At 39.7% G+C, this 22,938-nt stretch overlaps 1 protein-coding gene across 3 annotated transcripts in view; it reads left to right on the top strand.

The window, feature by feature from the left end:
* MAPK14 (mitogen-activated protein kinase 14) overlaps positions 1-22,938 on the top strand; it is a 72,969-nt gene that overhangs the window by 19,854 nt on the left and 30,177 nt on the right. For all 3 annotated transcript variants that reach the window (XM_018038791.1, XM_018038792.1, XM_018038793.1), the window contains exons 2-3: positions 6,483-6,612; positions 12,896-12,954. In XM_018038791.1, the coding sequence (XP_017894280.1) occupies positions 6,483-6,612; positions 12,896-12,954 (189 nt within the window). The remainder of the gene's footprint in view (positions 1-6,482; positions 6,613-12,895; positions 12,955-22,938) is intronic.

The following is a 22,938-nucleotide window of genomic DNA, read 5'->3' as shown; positions in this document are numbered from 1 at the left end:
TATGGTACGTGTAATATATACCACAGTTTATAAACTCCTCTGTGTTGGATATTATGGTAGTTTGTAGTTTTGTTCTTATGAACAAGCTGCAATGAACATTTATGTATTGTGAATCCAACTTACATATTTATATTTTTATTGTTTGTTTTTATTTTTGTTACATATTTATATCTTTAAACCCAACTTATATATTTTTAAGCCCCACTTTTTAAAAAGGGTAGTAGTTACACTATATTATTGGGCATTCTTCGCTTTCCGGTATGTTTCATCGTCCCAGCAGTTTGGAGGTGAAGTTCTGTGATGTCAGTGTGTGCTATGCATACTATGTTCAATGTGTCTTTTGTATCCACAAAAAATCTCATGAAGGAGAAATTTCAGTAAATACCTAGGAAGTGATATTTTGGTAATTATGAGATACCACAGCATTGACTAGTGTTTCAGAGTCACAGGAAGTAGTATAACTTATAGAGATTTAAAACTTCCCCTTTATACAGTAATATATATTGAGTAAAAGTTATTTCTCATGAAATACTTTTCACTAATATTATTGTAAATTCAATGTAAGATCACCGGGAAAACTTTTTCCATATGAGATGCAATTAATAATAGTAGGACACATTTTAGAAAAGAAACAGAGTCCATACAATTAGAATACATTTTAAGTGAACTGAACTGTAAGTTGAACTTGCTTTTCTGTTACGGTATAGTGGCTAAAGAGTTCATGCTTGAAACTCACACATGGATTTGAATCCCAACTCTGCCATTTTCTGTCTGTGTAGATACTTTAGTCAACCTCTCATCTGTAAAATGGAAATAATAATAATGTCTTCTTATAAAGTTGTGAATGAGGTGTTCATTCATGTAAAAATTAAAACTGGTGCCTAACAGTAATAAACACTCAATACAAACGTAAGCTTTTAACATTAATATCAATTTCTTGTTGAATGCTATTGAACTTATAAGAATTGAGGGCCAGATGATAAAGTTGAAGTTTTTTCTTTTATATTTCACTTTATATTTTCATTAAGCATTTATTCCGACTGGACCATGAGCCAGGCATTACTCTAAGTCTTATGTAATATAGAACTGAATAAAACAGAATACCCTTTCTGCCTGCAAGGTGCTTATGATGAGTGGAAAAGACAAACATCATTATGTCTAATATTTGAACTTTACCATGGACCAGGCCCTTTTCTAAACCTATTACAAAAGTTATCACAGTTAATCCTAACAAACATCCCACAGATGAGATGTAAACATTATCCTCATTTTATATATGAGGCTGAGAGAAATTAATTAACTTCCTCAAGGTTATATAGCTTCTAACTGGCAGAACTGGAATTAAAATTCAGGTAGTCTTAATACCAAAGCCCCAGTCTTTATTTAACCACTCTGCTGGATGGTAGGTAAACATACAGTAATAAATTGTGATTATTGAAGTTTGCAGAGTACTGATTAACCCTAGCCTTCCTTTTGCGGAATAGATACAGAAGTCAAATAGAGATACAAATAGAGATAAAAATATGTACTTTATTATTGAACAGCTGATGCGGAGAATGACCTGGACAGGCAGCTCAAACGGGCGTCTTCTTTCTTCCCCAGTGAATTGAATTTGCAGGTCAGCTAGAAACCTATGGTATTGCTTGCTCCTGGAGGCACCAGCAGGCTGCCGAGCAGAGGAGAGGGAGAAAGCGCTCAGCCTACAGGGAGGCAGGCAAGACTTTGAGGTGGAGAACTGAGGAGGACGGGTCACACAGGAGCAATGGCCATTTTCCCAGTCTCAGGAGAACCTGAGAGGGCTTCCGAGAGGAGTGTAACTTGGTTGGTACTTCCACGAAGGGAGAAGGTCCTGTTTGCTGGCTTTGTGGGAACAAGGGGAGCGGGAGAAGAAAGGACCCCTGTCCCTTCACGTGGGGTAAGGAAGGGAACAAGGAGGCTGTTGTGACAGAGCGTGGCTGCTGGAGGGGTTACGATGACTTAGAAACGTCTCTTAGACACTTTTAAGGCAGGGCTTGAAGGATAAGGATTCCGCTGCGGCGGGGGGCGGGCAGTAGAGTTGAAAGTGGGGGAGAAGAGCATCTCAGGGCCCAGGGACAGCCTGTGTGAGGAGTTTAAGGAACTGAAGGGAGTCAGCGTGTTCAGAACATGGTGAGGGGATGGAAGGAGTTGCATAGAACAAGCCGGAATGGTTATTGGTGGTCAGGTCGCCTGAGCCTCGTAGGTTGTGACAGGAAATGTCCATTTTATTTTATATGCCCAGGAAATTCCTTGAAGGATTCGAAGCAGGGGAGTGGTGTCATCTAATTTATATTTTTAAAAGGTTGTATTAGGTGGGGGTGGGGTGGAGAGCACATCGTGTGTGTCGTGCTCAGTCGTGTCTGACTGCGACCCCATGGTCCGTAGCCCACCGGGCTCCTCTGTCCATGGGACTTCCCAGGCAAGAATACTGGAGTGGATTGCCATTTCCTTCTCCAAGGGATCTTCCCGACCCAGGGATCAAAGGCACGCCTCTTGTGTCTCCTGCATTAGCTGGTGATTTTTTTTTTTTTTTTTTTTTTTACCACTGAGTCACCTGGAAAGCTGGAGAGTACTTCAGAAGGGGGTAAAACAGGAGGCAGGGAGATGAGTATTGGAAGACAAACTGCTGATGAGTGTGACCTGGACTAGGATGGAAGCACTGAAAATGAAGAGAAGTTGAATTTGAGTTGTATCTTGGAGGTGGAAAACCACAAGACTTTCTGATGCATTTGGATGGGGCCAGGAGGCTGGAGGAAAAGGAGAAATGAAGGATGACACTTTAAACGTCTAGCTTGAGCAACTGAATGGCAAGTCTGTTTGTTTGAGATAAAGGAGGCAGGGAGAGGAACCTGGGTGTTCTGAACTTGGCGAAATTTAAGTTGTCCAGGAAGGTAGTCAGGTTCTGGGAAGAGACTTCAGTGGGAAACGTAGATTTGGGAGTTTTCAATATGTAGATGGCATCTAATTTACAGTCATGGGTATAGACGAGAACCCCAGGAGAACACAGAAGAGGGCCTGGTGCTGTGTGCTAACGAGCTCCAGCATTCGGAGTTTGAGTAGAGGGACCGTAGAGGAGGAGCTACTGTGGAAGTCAGAGAAGACCAGGAGAGCGGCTTCCCTGGTGGGCCCGTGGCTGGGGCTTCACACTCCAGTGCGGGGGGCCTGTTTGATCCCTGGACAGGGAACTAGATCCCACATCCCATAACTAAGAGTTCTTAGGCCACAACTAAAGATCCCAGGTGCCCCAGCTAAGACCTGGTGCAGCCAAATAGATAAAACATGAGTATTTAAAAATTAATAAATAAATACTATAAAGAAAAAAACTGTAGAATGTGCTGACAGGGACCCTAGGTTGGAGTTGTTTAGAGAAAGGGAAAGTGTTAACCGTGTCAGTTGCTAATCCAGACAAGGGGCCATTTGGTAGCAGAGGTCATTAACGACCTGAGAAGGGAGGTTTCAGTTGGGTGGATTGAGGAAAGAAGGAAGCAGAGGAAATAGTGCTTCGCAAACCATCAGATGTGTGTGAATTACTTGGAGATCTTGTCAAAATGCGATTCTACTTTGGGGCCTGAGAATCTCCATTTCTAAAGACCCGCCAGATGATGCAATGCTGCTGGTCCATGGAGTACCAGAGGTATAGATTAGTGGTTCTCAGAGTTCACTGTGTGTTAGAATTATGTGGTCAGCTTGATAAAAAATAGGGTTCAGAGTTTCTGACTCAGTAGTTCTGGGATGTCACCTGAGCATTTGCATTTTTTATAAGTTCCTGGGTGACATTGGTGCTGCTGGTCTAGAAATCACACTTTGAGAACTGCTGGGGAATTTTAACTGTGATGGGGAGGTTTCAAGGGAAACTTTTTGTTGGTTGAGAATGAGAAATAACCAGCACATACTTAACTGATGAGAATGATCCAGGTGAAGATGAGAATAAAGAGAAAAGGGGGATGAAGGAGTGAATTCTTGAGACTGTGAGGAGGATGGCACCAAGGCGTGTATTGAGGTCTTGGATTTTGTAAGGAAAGGAGGGTGTCCTTAGTCACAGAAAGAGAAAAAGCAGAGAAGATGGGTCCCAATGTAGAAGGGTGTGTAGGTAGATTTACTGGTAGACAGGTGGAGGTCCCTTCTGATGTTTGCTGTTTTCTCAGTGAAGACAAGAGCAGCTCCTGAGGGAGGAGGGTGAGTGGAGGTTTGAGGAGAAAGAAAGTGTCAGATGGAGTTTGAGTAGAAAAATGGACTTAGTAGAGAAGTGGCAGCACTGGGGGCCTTATTTGCGATTAAGATCAGAAATTAAGCACGAAACCATTCTGTACGTGCGTTCTTTTTTCTTCAACCACAGTTTTTGGATTCTCGACAAAGAGAGTAAATAGTTAAGATCATCCAAAGTTAGGGTTTGTCTGGGTGAGTATATCAGAGAGGGTAGGGAGTTTTATAAGAGAATACAGTCTAAGGCAGGCAAGAAGGGAAATGAAGACGAGAAGGGCTGAAGGATAGAAACAGGCAATGGATTGCTGTCGTCAGGATACAAATAAGCTAATAGGAGCAAAGTAAAAGGCATAGGAAGTGTGCGATGTCACTCACCATTTTGTGGGCCGGCAGCTTTTGGTGGTGATAGAGGCCCAGGGTGTGACCGCAGAGGTGGAGTTTGGATGACCTTGGACAGGGTGGAGTTTCCTGGAGAGGCCAGGAAACTGAGAGGCCAGGAAGTTGCCTGTACCCTCCACCTGGATGCTGAAGTTGCCAAGAATGATGACAGAAGTTGGGAGGGGAGAGAGACTTTGAGATAGGAACCAACTTTTCAGTGAGTGATGGAAAATTCCAAGTCAGTGGATAACAGCAACTGAGAGGGAAGGATGGTGGTGAGCAGGAGCTTTTGTAAATCAAGGGGAAAATTATGGCCTGGAAGGGGAAACAGCTGGCAAGGAGAACACCTACCCCACCTGCTAGCCGTGAGGCACCTGGGATACGAGAGAGTCCACTCTAAGGCATGGCTGCCAGAGGAGTAGTGCCTTCAAGGGACAGCCTAGCTCCAGTTAAAGCGAGGAGATGGAGGAAAAGTTCGGAAGTTGAAGACTTACTGGAGTTTATTACACACTGGGAATTGAAAGGCAGGGACATAGTGCAAGCGTTTGGGAGTGAAGGGAGGGGAACTTCTGGAGCCATTGCGTAGTCAGAGAGTTTGGTGAGAGTAGATAATCAGAAAGTCTTGAATGTGCAGATTACAGATTGAGATAAACAGGAGAGTGAGACATGATGGAATTAGCCTGTACAGTCTCTAAAAATAGTTAAAATACACATCACGTTTCTTGCTGCAGCTGTCCTGTGTGGTCCAGCCTTTGCCTATGTCTCTGACCTTACTCTTTTCCAAGCTCCCCGTACTCCCTATGCTCTGCCTACACAGGCTGTTTCTCCTGTCGCTCCAGCGTGCCCTTGCTCTTCTGAGAGGCAGCATAGCAAAGTGGTGGTTAGCGTGAGCTCTGGGTCCAGACTTCCTGCACTGTTGCTTTCTAGATTTGTGACTGTGGGCAAGTTATTTAATCTCTCTGTGCTTCAGTTTCCTTATCTGTAAGTGGGGGGAATGATAATAAAGACTCAGTAAACGTTAATAGTATTTTTCTGCTTGAGGCTCTTTTCCACTATATCTTTACATGTTTGCTACTTATCATTCACTTCCCTCAAGCTCAAATGTACTTCCTCCAACGTCATAGCTAATGTAGCCTAGCTCCACCAGCTTTCTGTTGCTCTTTATCCCATTATTCTGTTTTATTTAATCATAGCATTCATCACTATTTGAAATTTATTTTATTATTCTGCTCTTCCCCTCTCACCCTATTCCCTGAGGTCAGAGATATGTTAACTTATTCCCGACTGTTACCTGAGCTTCTAGAAAGTGACAAATACTTTGTATTTCATAAAGAAATTTTTATGCCAACTCACTGTCCTGAAAACATGATGGTTTCCAAGGTCTCTGATCAGGCAGCATTTGGTGGCAGAGAGACAGTGAGGCCTCGGCCAGGAGATGGGCGGAATCCAGCTCTTTGTCCCAATCTGTTGGCTCGTCGAGATCAGGTGGCTGCCTATTTTTGTGTTACTGGTACACAGCCACATCCATTTAAAAATGTATTATCTGCTGCTTTCCAGTTCCAGCCATGGAGTTGAGTTGTTGAGACAGAGACCCTGAGCCTCACAAAGTTTAAAATACTTCCTCTCTAGCCCTTCACTGAAAAAGTCTGCTGATCCTTGATTTAGATGCATAGAAAAAAAAGATAAGAAGGAAACACCAAAAATGATTAACAGATTACTTTGCATGGTGGGATTATAGGTCATTTTAAGTTTTATTTTCATAGTTATTTTATATTTTATTATAAGCCCATTTAATGTAGAAATCAAATAGCCTTATAAATACTAATTTTGATATATTTAGAGAACATTTAATGATGAATTTCTTATTTTTATTTTTTCCTTAGTGCTGCTTTTGACACAAAAACTGGGTTACGTGTCGCAGTAAAGAAGCTATCCAGACCATTTCAGTCCATTATTCATGCCAAAAGAACCTACAGAGAACTGCGGTTACTTAAACATATGAAGCATGAAAATGTAAGTTATTAATTTAAGGCTGAATAAATTCTGCTGTTTAATAGACTAGAAGAGTTGTGTTTTAATTACTACAAATGGAAATGCATTAGAGTACATTAGACTTTGGACCATCCTTCTTGTACTGGAATGTTAGAGGCCACTGATTATGTCATGTAGCTCCTGAAAGACTTGGGATGAAATTGGTACATCTTCCTGGAGTTTGAGTATTACTTAAAGATTTTCACAGGGAAAGCCTATAAAAAAATTTTTTTTAATAAAAATGAGTATTATGAGATAAAGCAAAATTCACAAGAATTTTTAAGAGAAACTGCTACAAAGAAATTTTGTATTCTTGTTTTACTTAAGACTATATTATCAGAGTATGGGAATCCATGGTATTTTGTGGTGTTATGGGTGTTTTCAGTGGAGGAGTTTGAGGAAGAGTGCCTTAGGTTCACTGAATGGGTATTATTTTCTAGATAATTTAATATTATAAATGTGACACAGACATTGTTTAAGTTAAATATAATGTTTTCTTTGCTGTCTGTTTGGAAATTTGAAAACAATGCCATCTTGCAAAGGAGGGCTTATAAATCCTAATAGCATAAGTAAATGAATGCAATTGGATTATTAGAGGAAAGTGGAAAAAAAACAATTGACTGAGCATACTTATTTTCCATTTCAAAATCAGGTTTAAAAAGATCTATGTGATTGCTGTATGAAAAGAATTGTAAAATTTGTAGCATTATAGAAACAATGGCCATAGAGATTTTAGAATCATTTGACCCAATTGATGGTTACTGTGTAGAAAAAAATCACAATCTAGAAATTACCTGGCTATTCAGACTTTTTTGTTTCAGTTATTGAATTTTTTTGTCTTCAGAGTAAGAAAAATGTATCAAAATACATTTGTTTCACAAAGTGCAGGTTTCTTTTAAATTGAGAGCATGGTGACTTAAATTTGGAGTTCTTCTTTATTTTCATGTTTTAATTGCATACTATTGAGAAAATCCTGTTTTCCACAGACAAATTCCTTTCCTAGGTGTAATTTTATATGTGCATTCATGTGCAAACTTGAATTTTTAAAAAGTTCAGTGCAGAGCTGCAGCCTTCCTAATCAGTGACATGTTTATAAGAAGTTGAAATATGTGGAAAGAGCTGGCTGGAGAAGCTTCATTCCGAAGTCTGCATAAAATCAAGGTGGCCTGGCAGCTTAACTGATGGGTTTACATATATTTTTAACACAGTTGATTATGTATGCTGTTTTTCATTACGTGTTAATAAATGTGACAGAGACACTGTCATAGCTTTTTAAATATAAAGAATACTTTGAAAGTGGAATGCAAGCCAAACATTTATGGAACCCCAAAGCACCTCCAAGAGGCCCCAGGATCCCACTGATGTTGCCTATGCTAATTTAAGAACGTCTAGTTTTAGAAGATTACCAGCACTATAATTTATTGTTCTGCTTTATTTCATGGTCATTTTAAGCCAGTGTTTATGGCAAAAAAATTATTTTGGGTTATCTGAATCCATGCCTTGGCTTTTCTAATGATCACCAAAACAACTTTATTTAGTATTTTCTATTTTAATTTTCTGTTCTGAGATCCTTTGAAATGTGTCTTATATGATATTGGGCTGGTTACATTTGACCCATTCTGTGTTTGTAGAAACGAAGAGGCCATGGTGATGAGATGCAATTACAAGTTTAATTGAAGATTATAAGAGGAATTCCTTTATCTTCTTCTTCCTTTTTCTTTCATTTTTAAAAAATAACTGGTCTGGGCCACTGTCCCAAGCTCACTGTTAGGCCTCCAACGACAACAGCAGCAACAGCAACTTAAAACTCTTGAAAATTTTAAGTATTGCTACCAAATAGAATTTTTAGGTGCCAGGTACACAAGCGATCTTTTACACAAAAATGCCTCTGACTTACGATTCATAGTTTATCTTATTTATACTATTAGTGATAATGAATGACATATACAATTTTCATATGGATTTACAAGAGCTAGGGAATGTCCTCTGTGGCTGGTAAGAGTTATTCGCGACAAACTTAACCTGGCCCATTCCTGACTGAACTTTTGACCTTGGTCTCATTAACACTTGGTCTAAGGCAGATTAAAGGGAAGCAGCCTGCTGGCTGGATCCTTTTGCTAAGTTGTTATTGCCTGGTTAAGGGCCTGGAGATCTGTGCATTTTAAAATTTAAAAATGATTAAGGGAATCCTATTATAAATATTATTTGGGAGTCTTAGATTTAATCTTACTGTGATAGAACAAGTGGTTTTTGTGTTTTGTGTTAAATACATTAAATAATTGTCTGGTCACTGAGTTAAAGTGATTTTTGAGTTGTGTCAGTTTAATAAAGATGTATAACTTCTGTCTGTTAACTTTTGGATCATTATAGAACAGTGATTCAGATATCTCTGTCATCTGAGATATTTGCTGATTATTTGCATTATAAATGTCTTTTTAAAGTATTTAATTCCTAAGTTACTTTTTAAAGTGTCTGAAAGCGTATAGTGGCAGAAAGAGTAAGCTTGAATTACAAGTAAATTTCCATTTAAAAAAAAAGAAATGAATTGATGATGGAATGTCCCCCTGATCTACTTTAATGCTGGGAAACTTTTGTTTTATAGTATTTTCTTATGATTAATACTCCATAAATATGATGAACATTTCACGGAAAGATGGGCACAGTAAAAGAAATGGCAAGGACCTACCAGAAGCAGAAGAGATTAAAAAGAGGTGGCAAGAATACACAGAAGAACTATAAAAAAAGGTCTTAATGACGGATAACCATGATGGTGTGGTCACTCACCTAGACCCAGACATACTGGGCTTGAAGTCAGGTGGGCCTTGGGAAACATTACTAACTAGTGGAGGTGATGGAATCCCAGCTGAGCTATTTAAAATCCTAAAAGATGATGCTGTGAAAGTGCTGCACTGAGTATGCCAACAAATTTGGAAAACTCAACAGTGGGCATAAGACTGGAAAAGGTCAGTTTTCATTACAATCCAAAAGAAGGACAATGCCAAAGAATGTTCCAACTACTGTACAATTGTGCTCATTTCACATACTAGCAAAGTAATGTTCAAAATCCTTCAAGTAGGCTTCAGCAGTATATGAATCAAGAACTTCCAGATGTACAAGCTGGATTTAGATAAGGCAGAAGAACCAGAGATCAAGTTACCAACAGCCATAGAAAACCAAGGGAATTCCAGAAAAATATATGCTTCATTGACTACACTAAAGCCCACAACAAGCTCTGGAAGATTCTTGAAGAAATGGGAGTACTAAACCACCTTACCTGTTTTCTGAGAAACCTGTATGCAGGTCAAGAAGCAACAGTTAGAACCGGACATGGAGCAATGGACTGGTTCACAATTGCGATAGGAGTACGTCAAGGCTGTATATTGTCACCCTGCTTATTTAACTTATATGCAGAGTACATCATGTGAAATGCCAGGCTGGATGAATCACAAGCTGAAATAAAGATTGCCAGGAGAAATATCAACAACCTCAGATATGCAAATGATATACCACTCTAATGACACAAAACGAAGAGGAACTAAAGAGCCTCTTGATTAGGGTGAAAGAGGAGAGTGAAAAAACTGGCTTAAATTCAGCTTTCAAAAAAACAAGATCATGGCATCTAGTCCCATCACTTCATGGCAAATAGTTGTGGAAAAGTGGAAACAATGTCAGATTTTATTTTCTTGGGCTCCAAAATCACTGCAGATGGTGACTGCAGCCATGAAATTAAAAGACACTTGCTCATTAGACAAACCTAGACAGCATATTAAAAAGCAGAGACATAACTTTGCAAACAAAGGTTTGTATCGTCAAAGCTATGATTTTTTCCCGTAGTCATGTAAGGGTGTGAGTCTAGTTGCTTTGTCTGACTCTTTTGCAACCCCATAGACTGCAGCCCATCAGGCTCCTCTGTCCGTGGGATTTCCTGGGCAAGAATACTGGAGTAGGTTGCCATTTCCTTCTCCAGGGGATCTTCCTGACCCAGGAATCAAACCTGCATCTCCTGCATAGGAGGTCGGATTCTTTACCACTGAACCACCAGGAAAGCCCACGAGTGTGAGAGTTGGACCATAAAGAAGGCTGAGTATTGAACAATTGATGGTTTTAGTTGTTCCACAGTATGGGGGATTGTGCTGGATCAGGGATCAAACCCATGTTTCTGGCATTGGCAGGTGGATTCTTTATCACTGAGCCACCAGGGAAACCCGATTGAAAAACAGTTGAGGACATGAGAATAGTCATATGTTAAGTGACAAGGCAGGGTATAAAATCATACGTAGTATTACTCCAGTTTAATTTATGTACATCAGAAAAATCGAAGTATCTCAAAATATTAGTGTTAGTGATAATGGATAGTACTATTGTAGATAATTTTGGTTTTCTTATGTATAGTTGTCTGAATAAGAAGATGATTGATAACTATCTTTCCTTCGGAAAAAGATGCAAAGGCTTTCCAGGGCCTTTTTTTACTTTGTTTCCCTTTTGGGTTCAGTCGGTAGTTGAAATTAGTTTTAAAAATTGGTATTTGGTTGAATGGCATAACTTTCTGATTAGAAGGCTCTTTTTCATGATTATATTTTGAGTGTTGGTATATTTTACTTTTAGAGCTGTTATTTAGCTTGGTTGGTTAGAGCAGCATGCTAAGGAGTCTGCAGTTATGGGTCAGTTTTCATGAAGGCCATTTAGCTTTTGTTTGTTACACTTCCAGATACTCTTAAATTTTGCTGGGCATATTACACATGAATTATGTGTCTTGCTTGCCTTCTTAGTGCCTAGCTTTGTAGAAATGAGTCGTCTGGGTTTCAGGAGGAACTGGGGAAGAGGGGTATGGTAAGTGCGGATTGAATGAGTGAAAGTCACTCAGTCATGTCCAGCTCTTTGCGACCCCACGGACTATATCGTCCATGGAATTCTCCAGGCCAGAATACCGGAGTGGGTAGCCGTTCCCTTCTCCAGGGGATCTTCTCAACCCAGGGATCGAACCCAGGTCTCCTGCATTGCAGGCGGATTCTTTACCTGCTGAGCTACCAGGGAAGCCCAAGCATACTGGAGTGGGTAGCCTGTTCCTTCTCCAGCGGATTAATCAGCATAAATCCATGACCAGAAAAACTGCTCAGAGACAGTGGGTTACTGGGTCTTAAGTAGCTCTTTGTTTTTTCTTTGTGTAAAGTTAGCTTTTTTTTTTTCCTTCCATTTTTATAGTCTGATCTAAATACCTGATACTGATTAAGGGAATTACCTTGGGACTTCCCTTGGTGGTCCAGTAGTTGATAATCTGCCTGCTGATACAGAGGACATGGGTTTCATCCCTGAGCAGGGAAGATTCCACATGCCGCGAGGCAACAACACCCATGCATCACAACTTCTGAGTCCTCGGTCTGCAGCCTGCGAGCCACAGCTGCTGCAGTCTGAGAGCTCGAGGGCTTCTTGTTGGTCTGCAACAGGAGAAACCGCTGCAGGGAGAAGCCACAAAGAGGAGCCCCCGCTTGTTGCAGCTGGAGAAAGCCCACCCACAGCAGTGAAGACCCAGGGCAGCCAAAGTAAATAAATTAATTTTAAAAACATGTATTTATTTATTTGGCTGCACTGGGCCTTAGTTGAGGCAGGATCTTCACTGAGGCATGCGGGATCTTTTGCTGTGGCTCCAGGGCTCAGTTGCCCCACAGCACATGGAATCTTAGTTCCCCAAGCAGGGAACGAACCTGAATCCCCTGCATTGGAAGGCAGATTCTTAACTGCTGGACCATCAGGAAAGTCCCAATAAATAAATTTAAAAAAAAAATGATCTTAAGAATGTTATAAGAATAGTACCAAGAATATACTGAGAGGACATATTGGGGCTTTAAAATGTCAGTTTTGAAGATTATATAGTAATTTTTATTGAAGAATAATATTTTTAAAAGAAAAATGATACTATAGCAACAGCTGTAGAAGCACAACTGTTTTCTGATAATCGTTAAACTGTTAGTGCCTGTGTAAGCTGAGTCCTAAATCTCTTTGCTTCCTGATAAGCTAATGGCTACATGTGACTAAATTCTAAAGACATGAAGATTTTAATGGTTTATTATGAAAAGTGATGTTTGACAAGTAAGAAGCAAAATCATAGTTTGGGTTAAAAATGAATTGGAGTCATTAAGTATATGAGGATGTGACATTGCTGAACTAGGAGCAGGATTTAATAAGAATTATTTCCTATTAAAACAACTGAGACCTGGTGGATAAGTTCAATATTTATTTACTGTTTGATTTTTGTGTTTTATTACAGGTGATTGGTCTGTTGGATGTTTTCACACCTGCGAGGTCTCTGGAGGAATTCAATGATGTGTGAGTGAATCTCTTGTGTTTGCCTTCCTCAGCTAGAGTTTGAAGATTACCAGCCCATTTTTACTCCTGAACCACTTTACAGTATTAGATTTAGATTCCTTATTCCTGTCACCCAGCTCTTCTCGGGGATGGGGGATGGATACAGAAGAGTGTATTTGGGTGATATATATTCGTATTTTCATCATCTCAGGCACGTTGTGCCCTATTTGGAGAGACAGTGGTGGGTTCTGACAAGAATTCCATGGTGAAGAGTATAGGGAGTTTTGAGCGTCATTTTTATTCTCAAATCGTCTGTCCTAGCTTTAAAAAGGACATGTTTACATCAGGAAGTGTAGTGGAGCCCCGTTCCATATGGTTTCTTCCATTTCTTTTACCCTATGGGAAATACATGCTGATCTTCGAGGTACTGTATTTCTGTTCAGGGGCAAGGGGCCAGCGTCGCGAGTTTAGACAGCTGATAGATAGTGCTGATTGTCCCAGTTTTGTGACCATCTCTATTGTTTTAGCCTGGGACACCTGGAAAGCAGGGCCTGAGATTGTCAGGAACCGGTAGTCAGCGTCTAGGGAGAATGAAACAGGGAGGGAGAGAAAGCTGCTATGAGGATACATTATTAAGTTGGTCACCATTGTGGGCAGCTGGGATGAGAATTACCAAGGTCTTGGAGAAAGCTGTATGGAAGGCCGCTCAGATGGGAGCATTTACTTACCGGCTCCTGACTCCACTGGCAAGGGTGCCCTCACATGGGGCAGTAATGCTCTCACATGCCCAGGTTGCACGTGTGTGAATGCACGATAGATTCTAGAAGGTATTGTGGGAGTCGCACCTGCGTGAGTTCTCCATTGCTCCTTTCCCGAAATCTGAATTAGCATACCTCCCTCCAGTCCCCATTCACAGATATGCTATACCATAAGAGGGAAGGAACACCTTGAATTCAGAGTTACACATTCTGTCTTACTGAAATTTTGGTATTACTGGAAAGGATGACTGTTGTGAGAAACTGCAGATCCTGGCTGCCCGCCCACAGCCTCTGCTCTCTGTTGATGCCGAGGATGAACTTAACTCCACCCATCCTGAGTCCCTTTCTCCTTCCCTTATCCTAGGCCAGGTGCCCATTTCCCAGAGAGCAAGCTTGGTGGGTGGGGGGGATATACTATGTTTGAGCTTGTGTGTTCTGTCTAATGAAAGGGGAAAAGAAATGTAGAATATTAAATAGAGAAGGAGGAAAGATAACAAAAAATTTCCCACCACTTGAGGTTAGTTGGAATGTGATTTGACTGAGAGTAGACGATGAGAAAAGGGGAATCTGGTCTAAGTGCAAGAACTCCCACCCACATTAACTTTGATCCTGCTGATGAAAGTTTGAGACTCAAGCAAAGGAGGGGGAAAAAAGGTAATAACTAAGAACATCTGTGCTTCCTGAGCCCTGCTTGACATTACTATAAAGCCTCCTTACGGGATGCCCCCCCCGTGCCCTTGCAACTCAGGAGCACGTGAGTTACAAGTTGTTGAGTCCTGCTGTAGACTGTGCTTGGAAAAGGGAATATTGCAGTGCTGCTTTTTTTTTTTTTACATTTATTAATTTTTACTTTTTTGAAGAATTAATTTTTTAGAGCAGCTTTAGCTTTACCACAAAATTGAGAGCTTTCCCCATTATCAACATCACTCAACAAGAATGATATATGTAAAAAAATATATTTTTTTTTTACCAAGAATGAAGCTATTTGACACATCATAATTACCCAGAGTTCATAGTTTATTGTAGGAGTCACTCTTAGTATTGTACTTTCTATGGATTAAGACAAATGTATAATGTCATACCATTATAATACGTTACAGTGTATTCTCACTGCCCTAGGAATGATGATTTTCTATATTCTATGTGTGGAAAAATTGCTAAAGTATTAATAATATACTTGGAAAACATCTGAATCAGAATTGAACTCTAGCTCAAAATGTTAGGTGTGATGAGGATTGCTTTTTTTCTTTTTTTTAAGAAAGGTATTGATTTCTTGACCTGGGCTAATACTGTATTTTGCCTCTCTCAGGCATATGAAATTGGATTATGAGCCTGTTTTTCCTGTGTCATTGAGAGGTTAAGTTTTATCCATTGTAGGGCCTGTTGGCTCTTTATCCATTTGAAGGCCCATTGACTATAAGCATGCCCATTGAACAGAAGTTGCATTTATTTCTTCATTTATTCGACAAATACCAAGCAGGAATCTTTTCTTTCTACTTAATGGTAGCGAGGTTCTATTTACTTATTAATTTCCAGCTTTATTGAGATATAACTGACATACAACACTGTGTGATTTGGGTCATGATTCTTTGTAAGCAAGATCTTAGTTCACCTGTTGGGAGCAAATCTCAGTACTGTGTGTTGAGTGAGTACTTGCTGAGCAGAGTATTAGAACAGGGCTCAGGAAAATCAGAAACACTGGTCTTTTCCCTGATGAAATCAAAATCTTGTTAGGGGAAATAAGTTAGACACTTCTGGAGCCAGTTTAAGAGTCGGCTATAAGACCCTGGACAAGTCACTTTGCCTCTTTGGGTCCCCGTTAATGTCTGTAAAAGGATGAAAATCGGGGCGGTTCACTTCTCAAGTGTTTTCAATCCCAGAGAATCTCTGAAAATATAATGATGAACCTAAAGGATATCTTTGGGAAATGTTTCATTGTTATCTTTTTATGATGTATGTATCACTGAGAAAAAAATTAGTGCTTTTTTAAGACTGTGGTTATTTCAGTGTTTTCCAAAGTCATTTCGGAATTTGCACAAGAGGTCAGACATCTTCACTGACAGTTGCAGAGTGTGCAAATTTAAATACTTTTAGAAAACTGGCATAACCTGGGCTCAGTGTTATGCAACACAATACCTGCACTTCCTAAACGCATTCAAATGCACATTAAAATAGCATAAACAAAGACCCAGTATTTTGGCCAAATCCGACTGAAGGCTCAAATGATTCTGCAGGCTGCCATGTTTAGAGCAGGCAGTAATTTTGAACAAGAATTTTCTGTGCTAATTAAAATCTCTATTTTGCATATTTACAGTTGGCTTTAAATCATGTGTATTCGTCTCTTTACATTTCGGTTAGCACTTTTCATTTATCATACACTTCAACTTTTTACTGAATTTTAAATTTCTTGGTAATTTAGGCACCCTGCATACTTTCATCTGTAAGACTATACTTTTGAGAAGGGAATGATAAATAGGTGGTGAGTTCTTTCTGATCATTAGAAGGATGTTCAGTTACGGAATCTGATAGATAAACCTGGCGTTTGGAAAATGTGGAGTTAGAAGATGAGTCCACCGAGTTGTTCTTGACTGCCATGTGATGGTTGTACAGATAACAAAATTTTATAAGATATAGCTAGATATTTTTAATGATTAGCTATCATTTGGACATTTCTGTTTGCTTCTTGATGGTAATATTTGGAAGGAGGTGGCATGCATATGCCTTAGTGAAGTCACTCAGTTGTGTCCAACTCTTTATGACCCCATAGACGGCAGCCCACCAGGCTCCCTCGTCCCTGGGATTCTCCAGGCAAGAATACTGGAGTGGATTGCCATTTCCTTCTCCAGGGGATCTTCCTGACCCAGGGATCGAACCCAGGTCTCCCACATTGTAGCCAGACTCTTGACCGTCTGAGCCACAAGGGAAGCCCTGTATATGCCTTATGCATTCTGCAAATATTTACCTGCCAATAGAAATCCAGAATCTTGAAATAGCCAAGTCTTTGCATACTATTTTCTGCCATTTCCCCCCTTATTGTACACCTTCCCATCCAGGGTTTGTTACTCCCCTTGCTACAGTTCCTTATCTCTCTTGGTGAAAAGAGGTGTGGAAGTGAGATTTTCAATTCTACTGTGATTTAGCAGAAGACCTATATACAGGGTCAGTCAGCAGCCATTGTTTTAGTGAAAGCCAATGGACAGATAATTACCTAGTTTATTTAACCTTCCACTAACTAAAAATGATTATTCAACCACTAGGTGTAGCCTTTTGTATCAGTGTAAAAGTTGCTGATTATACTGAATAGGTAAAGGACATTTCTAGATTTGTATTTAAGTATTCGTTCTCTGGAGAATGCAGCAAATAAAATAGATGTGATCCTTGATGATAGATTGAGACTCTTGTTAATTGGAGAGAAGAGCAATTTAAATGACCAAACAAAATAGTGGTAGTTCTGAAAGATCCTGCATGAGTTTTGCTCCTGTACACTCTCTGACCTCATCCAGTACTTTCCCCACTCACTCTCTCCGTTCCAGCCGCTCTGGCTTCTCTGTTCTTCCCTGAATAGAAACATCCATGTTCTCAGTAGGACCTTTGCCTGGGTTTCTAGTGTTGACTTGAAACACTCTCCCCATATATCCACATGACTGGCTCCTTCATTTCCTTCAAGACTCTATGAAAGGTCATTTCATCAGAAGCTTTTTTCCCCCTCACCATCCTTGCTGAAGCACTATACTGTGAGGGTCTACTCCTTATGCTACTTTGTTCTTAGCAGATTTTATCATCATGTGTGTGTTATTCTCTGTCTTCTCCCTCTAGCTTGTAAGCTCTATTGTTAGAGCAGGGAGTTTATTTTCTTTCTAGTTGAGTCTTTAGTAGTTATACATTTTCAGAAATTGAGAGAGATGGACTGAACTATTTAACACCACAAATAAAATTGTACATATCTTAATTCTTTTTGGCTCTAACTACATTTTTATTGATCTGGAGCTCTATTATTTGGATGTTTGCTGATCCTTCTTGAATAGATATGATGTCAAAACTAAAGGCCTTTAGTTGCATATTGTCTCAATAGTAAGATGAAGTATAAATGCTTACCTACAATAACTTAAAGGACAAAGTCAAATTGGCCAAATTGTACCCTGTCATAGCAGTGTACAGGGTTTTAAGTGATCTCAGACCATGAGAGAACCTTAGTGGAGGAAGACCTTTAAAGAAGGTAATAACTGTATTTGAAGAAACAGATGAGTAAGGATTGTGTGTAGAGCTTGAAACATATTCCAGATAGTCAAAGAAGGAAATGTATAAATTATACAGAAAAAAGAGATTTCTGTGAAATGGAGACAATTAAAGGAGTAGATAACCCTTAATTTTTCCTTTGTTCTTGGATAAACATTGTGTTACTAAATTCTGATTTTGTATATGTGTGTATGTGTGTAGCAGAGGAGAGTTGTTTTCCTAATTTGACAATTGGCATTGTCTGCTTGGAAATAGGGCTTTCCTCCATCACTGAAAGAAATTCCTAGCCCGGTGGCTTGAACTTACAGAAATACTTATTCTTTGAAAATAGGTTGCATGCTCAAGATAGGTAATACAGGAACAGAAGCAATCTGGGAGAAAGACGAATGAGTTAGCTGTATTGACAGTTATATTTGAAATTTTTATCCTTATCAGAGAGGTCTGCTAAAATGAGCATAGAGAGTTGGTAGAGCATGTAGGTCTCGTCATGGACTCACCTTTGAAATCTAAACAGATTATGCATCCTTTAAGAAGATACTGTTTCATTTTTGTCTGATACAATCAGTAAGATGCCCTCTTTTTCTCAGATTAGCTGTTGTAAAGAGGTAAAGCAGCTTCAAGATCTGGCTTTCAGTTTGAGACCCTCAAGAAAACTTTCCCTGATGAATTGCTTCATAATCCTGGGTCGTAGCCCTCCCTGGTGTGTTCTCCAGCTCCTTGACGCCCCCTTATAGCTCTAATCACGCTCTGTTGCACGTGTATGTATGCCTTCCTCCCGTCTAAACTCTGCATCTTTTCCACTGTGGTACTCCCAGTGCTCGACAATAAGGACTCGTTGTTGATGGAGCAGTTGAATGAATGAATAACCTTGTGCTTTCTAGTTTATGACTCGTTGGCAATCTAGTTGCTTGAATGCATGCCCGGTGCATTCTCTTTTGATTAACTTTTTTGTTTTATCCTGGAATATAGACCATACGGTAACATTTTGAGTCTGGTTTGTTTGTTGTAGGTAATGTAGGGGGCGCCTTTCAGTAATCTCCATTTCAAATGAGGAGAGTAGTTTGTTGTGAAATAAACTGGCTAAGCTGCCTACCTGGCTGCTGGTGCTTTTAGAACAGTCTGGTCTGTTTACCAGATAAGATCTTTGGCATGAGTATCTCAATAAGATATGCCCTTGCCTGGTTTTACTAGTAATGCTATATGAGTTGTTCTGGGTCATTCAATTCAGTGGTAATTGAGTGCCTGATATCTGCTAGACAGTGTTTTTAGGTACTTTAGATACTACACAAACAAAAAAGAGCCCTGTCCTCCTTGAACATTGTACAGATAGATAGCAGTAAACAATGAGCATGTAAAGGAGGAAATGAGATAGCATTTAGCAGGCCATAATGCTATGCACAAGAAGAAAAGGTAGAACAGGGAAGAGGAATTATTGGGCATGTGAGAGCACGGCGAGAGATACAGTTTTAAAAGGGGTGGTAAGGATAGACCTCATTGAGAAGGTGAATTTTAAGGAAAAATTTGAAGAAGTACAAAAATTAGACTTGTAGATATGTGGGAGAAGAGCATTCCAGGCAGAGGGAAGAGCCAGTGCAAAGGCCCTGAGGCAGAAGACTGCGTGCTGCATTGGAGTTGCAGCAAGGGGGCCTGCGTGGCTGGAGTGAGGCCACTGTGGAGCTAAGTGAGAGCAGCGGAGAGAAGCAGATGAAGAAAGGAGACAGATTATTGGGAACAAGATCCTGGTTCGTGTATGGGTTTATCTGCTGCTGAAAGGAAGTTTGTCTTTAAGTGAAAGAGAAGCCTTTTGAGAAGAGTGAGATGATCTAGTTTTCATTTTTATAGAATCACTCTATCTGCTGTTTTCATCCAAGAATCACTGGATGTATTTCAGAAGCATGTCATTACAAATTGTCAATCCTTGTGATTATTTTAAATACTTTGTTTTAATATGGATATGCTTCTTTCCCTTTCTGATAATTTCTTTGTCAAATAGGGCTGACAGAAGTAGAAATGCCAAACTATAGATTTTTTTTTACATAGGTTCTTTCTGATTGTATTATGCTTTAAAGGCAGGGGAGTGGAGGCAGTAGGGTAGGAGTCTTGACAGTTGTATGTTTTCCAAGAAGCGATTAATAAACGAAGCCCTGAAAGGAGTGCTGTCTAGAGTCCTGGAAACCACATATTGTAGAGTTCTGCCTTTTTGTTGTTACAGTACATTTTACTTTGAGAAATGATCATTTATGCTTTTCACAGTTTAAAGGAGACCATCTTCCCAAGAAAAGTGGCAAGCAGAATTTGTATCATCGGGCTGTGAAATCATATTTTCAGCCTTCAGCCTGATAAAGTCCTACTTGCTTAATTCCTTTTTAAATGTGGGGTAACTAGATAGCTTTCCAGCGTTGGTTGGATTTAATTATTGGAAGTGTATGAACACCAGTGGGGCTTCCCAGGGGGCGCATGCCTGCCAATGCAGGAGATGTAAGAGACACAGGTTTGATCCCTGGGTTGGGAAGATCCCCTGAGGGAAAGCATGGCAACCCACTCCAGCATTCTGCCTGGAAAATCCCACAGAGGAGCCTGGTGGGCTACAATTCATAGGGTTGCAAAGGGTCAGACATGACTGAAGCCACTTAGCACGTATGCATGCATGAACACCAACTATAATAGGCACATCTTGACTAAAATGTAATTAAATTTGCTTCCCAGGGACTAATAGTGTAGAAATTATGTGGCATGTATTAATGCTCCTTTGGGACTGACTTATTTAAAATGTGCCGACCTACATTTCCATCGCACTCCCTTGTTCACTACTTTTAAAAGTTGACGTGTCTTCCATAAGCATTCAGTAACTTTTCATGACACTTGCTTTTGTCCACTGTTGCAAAATTTATTTCAAAAACCTTACTATATGTGATGAGTTGGAATTTGACAATTGGTTGTCTTGGATTGGTCTTCTGGGCTTCGTGGAAACAACATGTAGTGATTAGGTTAGTTCTTGCCAGACAGGTCTGCCACGAATAATGTGGTTCATTTGGTTTGACTGGAGCCTAGCAGCAATGTTTGACAATTATTACTGTATAGACTGATTAACCTTATGTACTTACATAATGTCTTGACAGTCTCTCGCTGTCTGGAAATTTTAGTGATAAAATGGATGCGGTCTCTGATGGAAGGGCATTTAAAGGGAATTACATAGTGGTGGAATATTCCAACCAAAAGCATACTCTCTTTCAGGCTGTGCAGTCAGTGGTCTTCTGACTGTATAGAATTTCTTGACTTGTTGGTAACTATTTAAACACAATACTTAGACTTAAAATTACTATGTTTGCTTTGGTGATACTGCTTAACACCTTTCTGAACTAGCACTGCCATTATAGACTTAAGATCTTTAGGTTTTATTTCAAGGCAAATTAAGATAGATTCTAGTTAGAATCACACAGACCAGCGTTTCTTCTGTTTACCTTTTCTCCTCAAAAATACAATATTTTTGAAAATTGGAAGAATAACCCTCTCACTATCCAATGTCATAAAATGTAATTATTGCAAAACAGTCTTATAAAACAAAAGTTGGATTCCCTTTTCCTTAACCTGAGTCTTGCAAATTTTTATAATTGGTATTATGAGTATGGCAACTATTATTCCAGATTTTCTGCAGGAAGTCTTGTTCCCACAGTATTAACCAGTTTTTCACAGTGTTCTCATATTTGCTGGATTGTGTATCAATTTGGGATTAAAAATACAGTGATTGATTAGGATGGAATATTGCAATATTTGTAAAACTTAAATCATTCTCTTGACTAAAATTCTGTGTCATCTAGAAGAACTTGGAGGCTGTATGGGCCGTGATTTAAGATCGTGGTCTTTGAGACCAGACAGTTTTGGATTCAGCCCTGACATGACCACTCTTTTAACCTTGAACAGATAATATATACTTGTTTTGTCTGTGTTTCTCCCTTTGCAAAATGGTAGTGCTAATCAAACTTACAGAGTTGTTGGGCAGAGTGTATGAGACACAGGCATAATAAATAGTGGTTGGCATAGAATAAGCACTAATGCCTTTGGTTATGTTATGTTGAGCTTGGAACATCTCTTAAGTCAGAACAACCTTGAGGAAAACATTTCAAAACATCCAGCATAGTTTAAATGACATTTAGAGTTATCTTTCCTCAAAGCAATATAAACAAACATGCAAGTTTTAAAAATATGAAGTGCTGGACTTCCCTGGTGGTCCAGTGGTTAAGAATCCACCTTGCAGTGCAGGGGACATGGGTTCGATCCCTGGTCCGGAAGATTCCACATGCCACGGAACAGCTAAGCCCGTGCACCACAACTACTAAACCTGTGCTCTGGGGCCGTGTTCTGCAAGAGAAGCCACCACAGTGAGAAGCCCGCACGCCGCAACTAAAGAGGGTAGGCCTCGCTTGCTGCAGCGAGAAAAATCCCAGGCACAGCCACAAAGATCCAGTGCAGCCAAAAATACAATAAATGATTAATTAAGAATCTTTAAATAAAATATATATATATGAAGTGCTAAAATCTTACTTAAGGTTACATCTATGCTGAGTCCTATTGCTCTTTATGAAATTGTGGACTGACCGTAATAGCCGAACAGTGAAATTAAGAAATAGAAAAAAAAAAAAATTCTTGTTTGAGGAAAGAAAGTAATAAATATAGTGGGGTGTGTGTGAAGACAGGTCATACACATATATAGCCATGTAAGACATTAATAGTATATTTAAATTGCTGGCTTGGTTTCTTTTTTTCCAAATTTATCAAAAAATAAAAATGGAATTCGCTGGTGATCCAGTGGTTAGGACTCCATGCTTTCATTACCAAGGCCCTGGGTTCAGTCCTTGGCTGGGGAACTAAGATCCCCATAAGCCATGTGGTGGCCTAAAACAAACAGACAAAAAAACATGTTAAAAAACATAGAAATTGAAAAGAAATGAAATTAGCCTCTTTTTTAATAGCTCAGCTGATATACATTCTGCCTCAGGAATGAATAATGATT

Source organism: Capra hircus, chromosome 23 (assembly GCF_001704415.2).
Source record: "Capra hircus breed San Clemente chromosome 23, ASM170441v1, whole genome shotgun sequence".
Classification (NCBI taxonomy): domain Eukaryota; kingdom Metazoa; phylum Chordata; class Mammalia; order Artiodactyla; family Bovidae; genus Capra; species Capra hircus.
The sequence above is the reverse complement of the archived record's forward strand: the minus strand, read 5'-3'. Positions and strand labels throughout refer to the sequence as shown.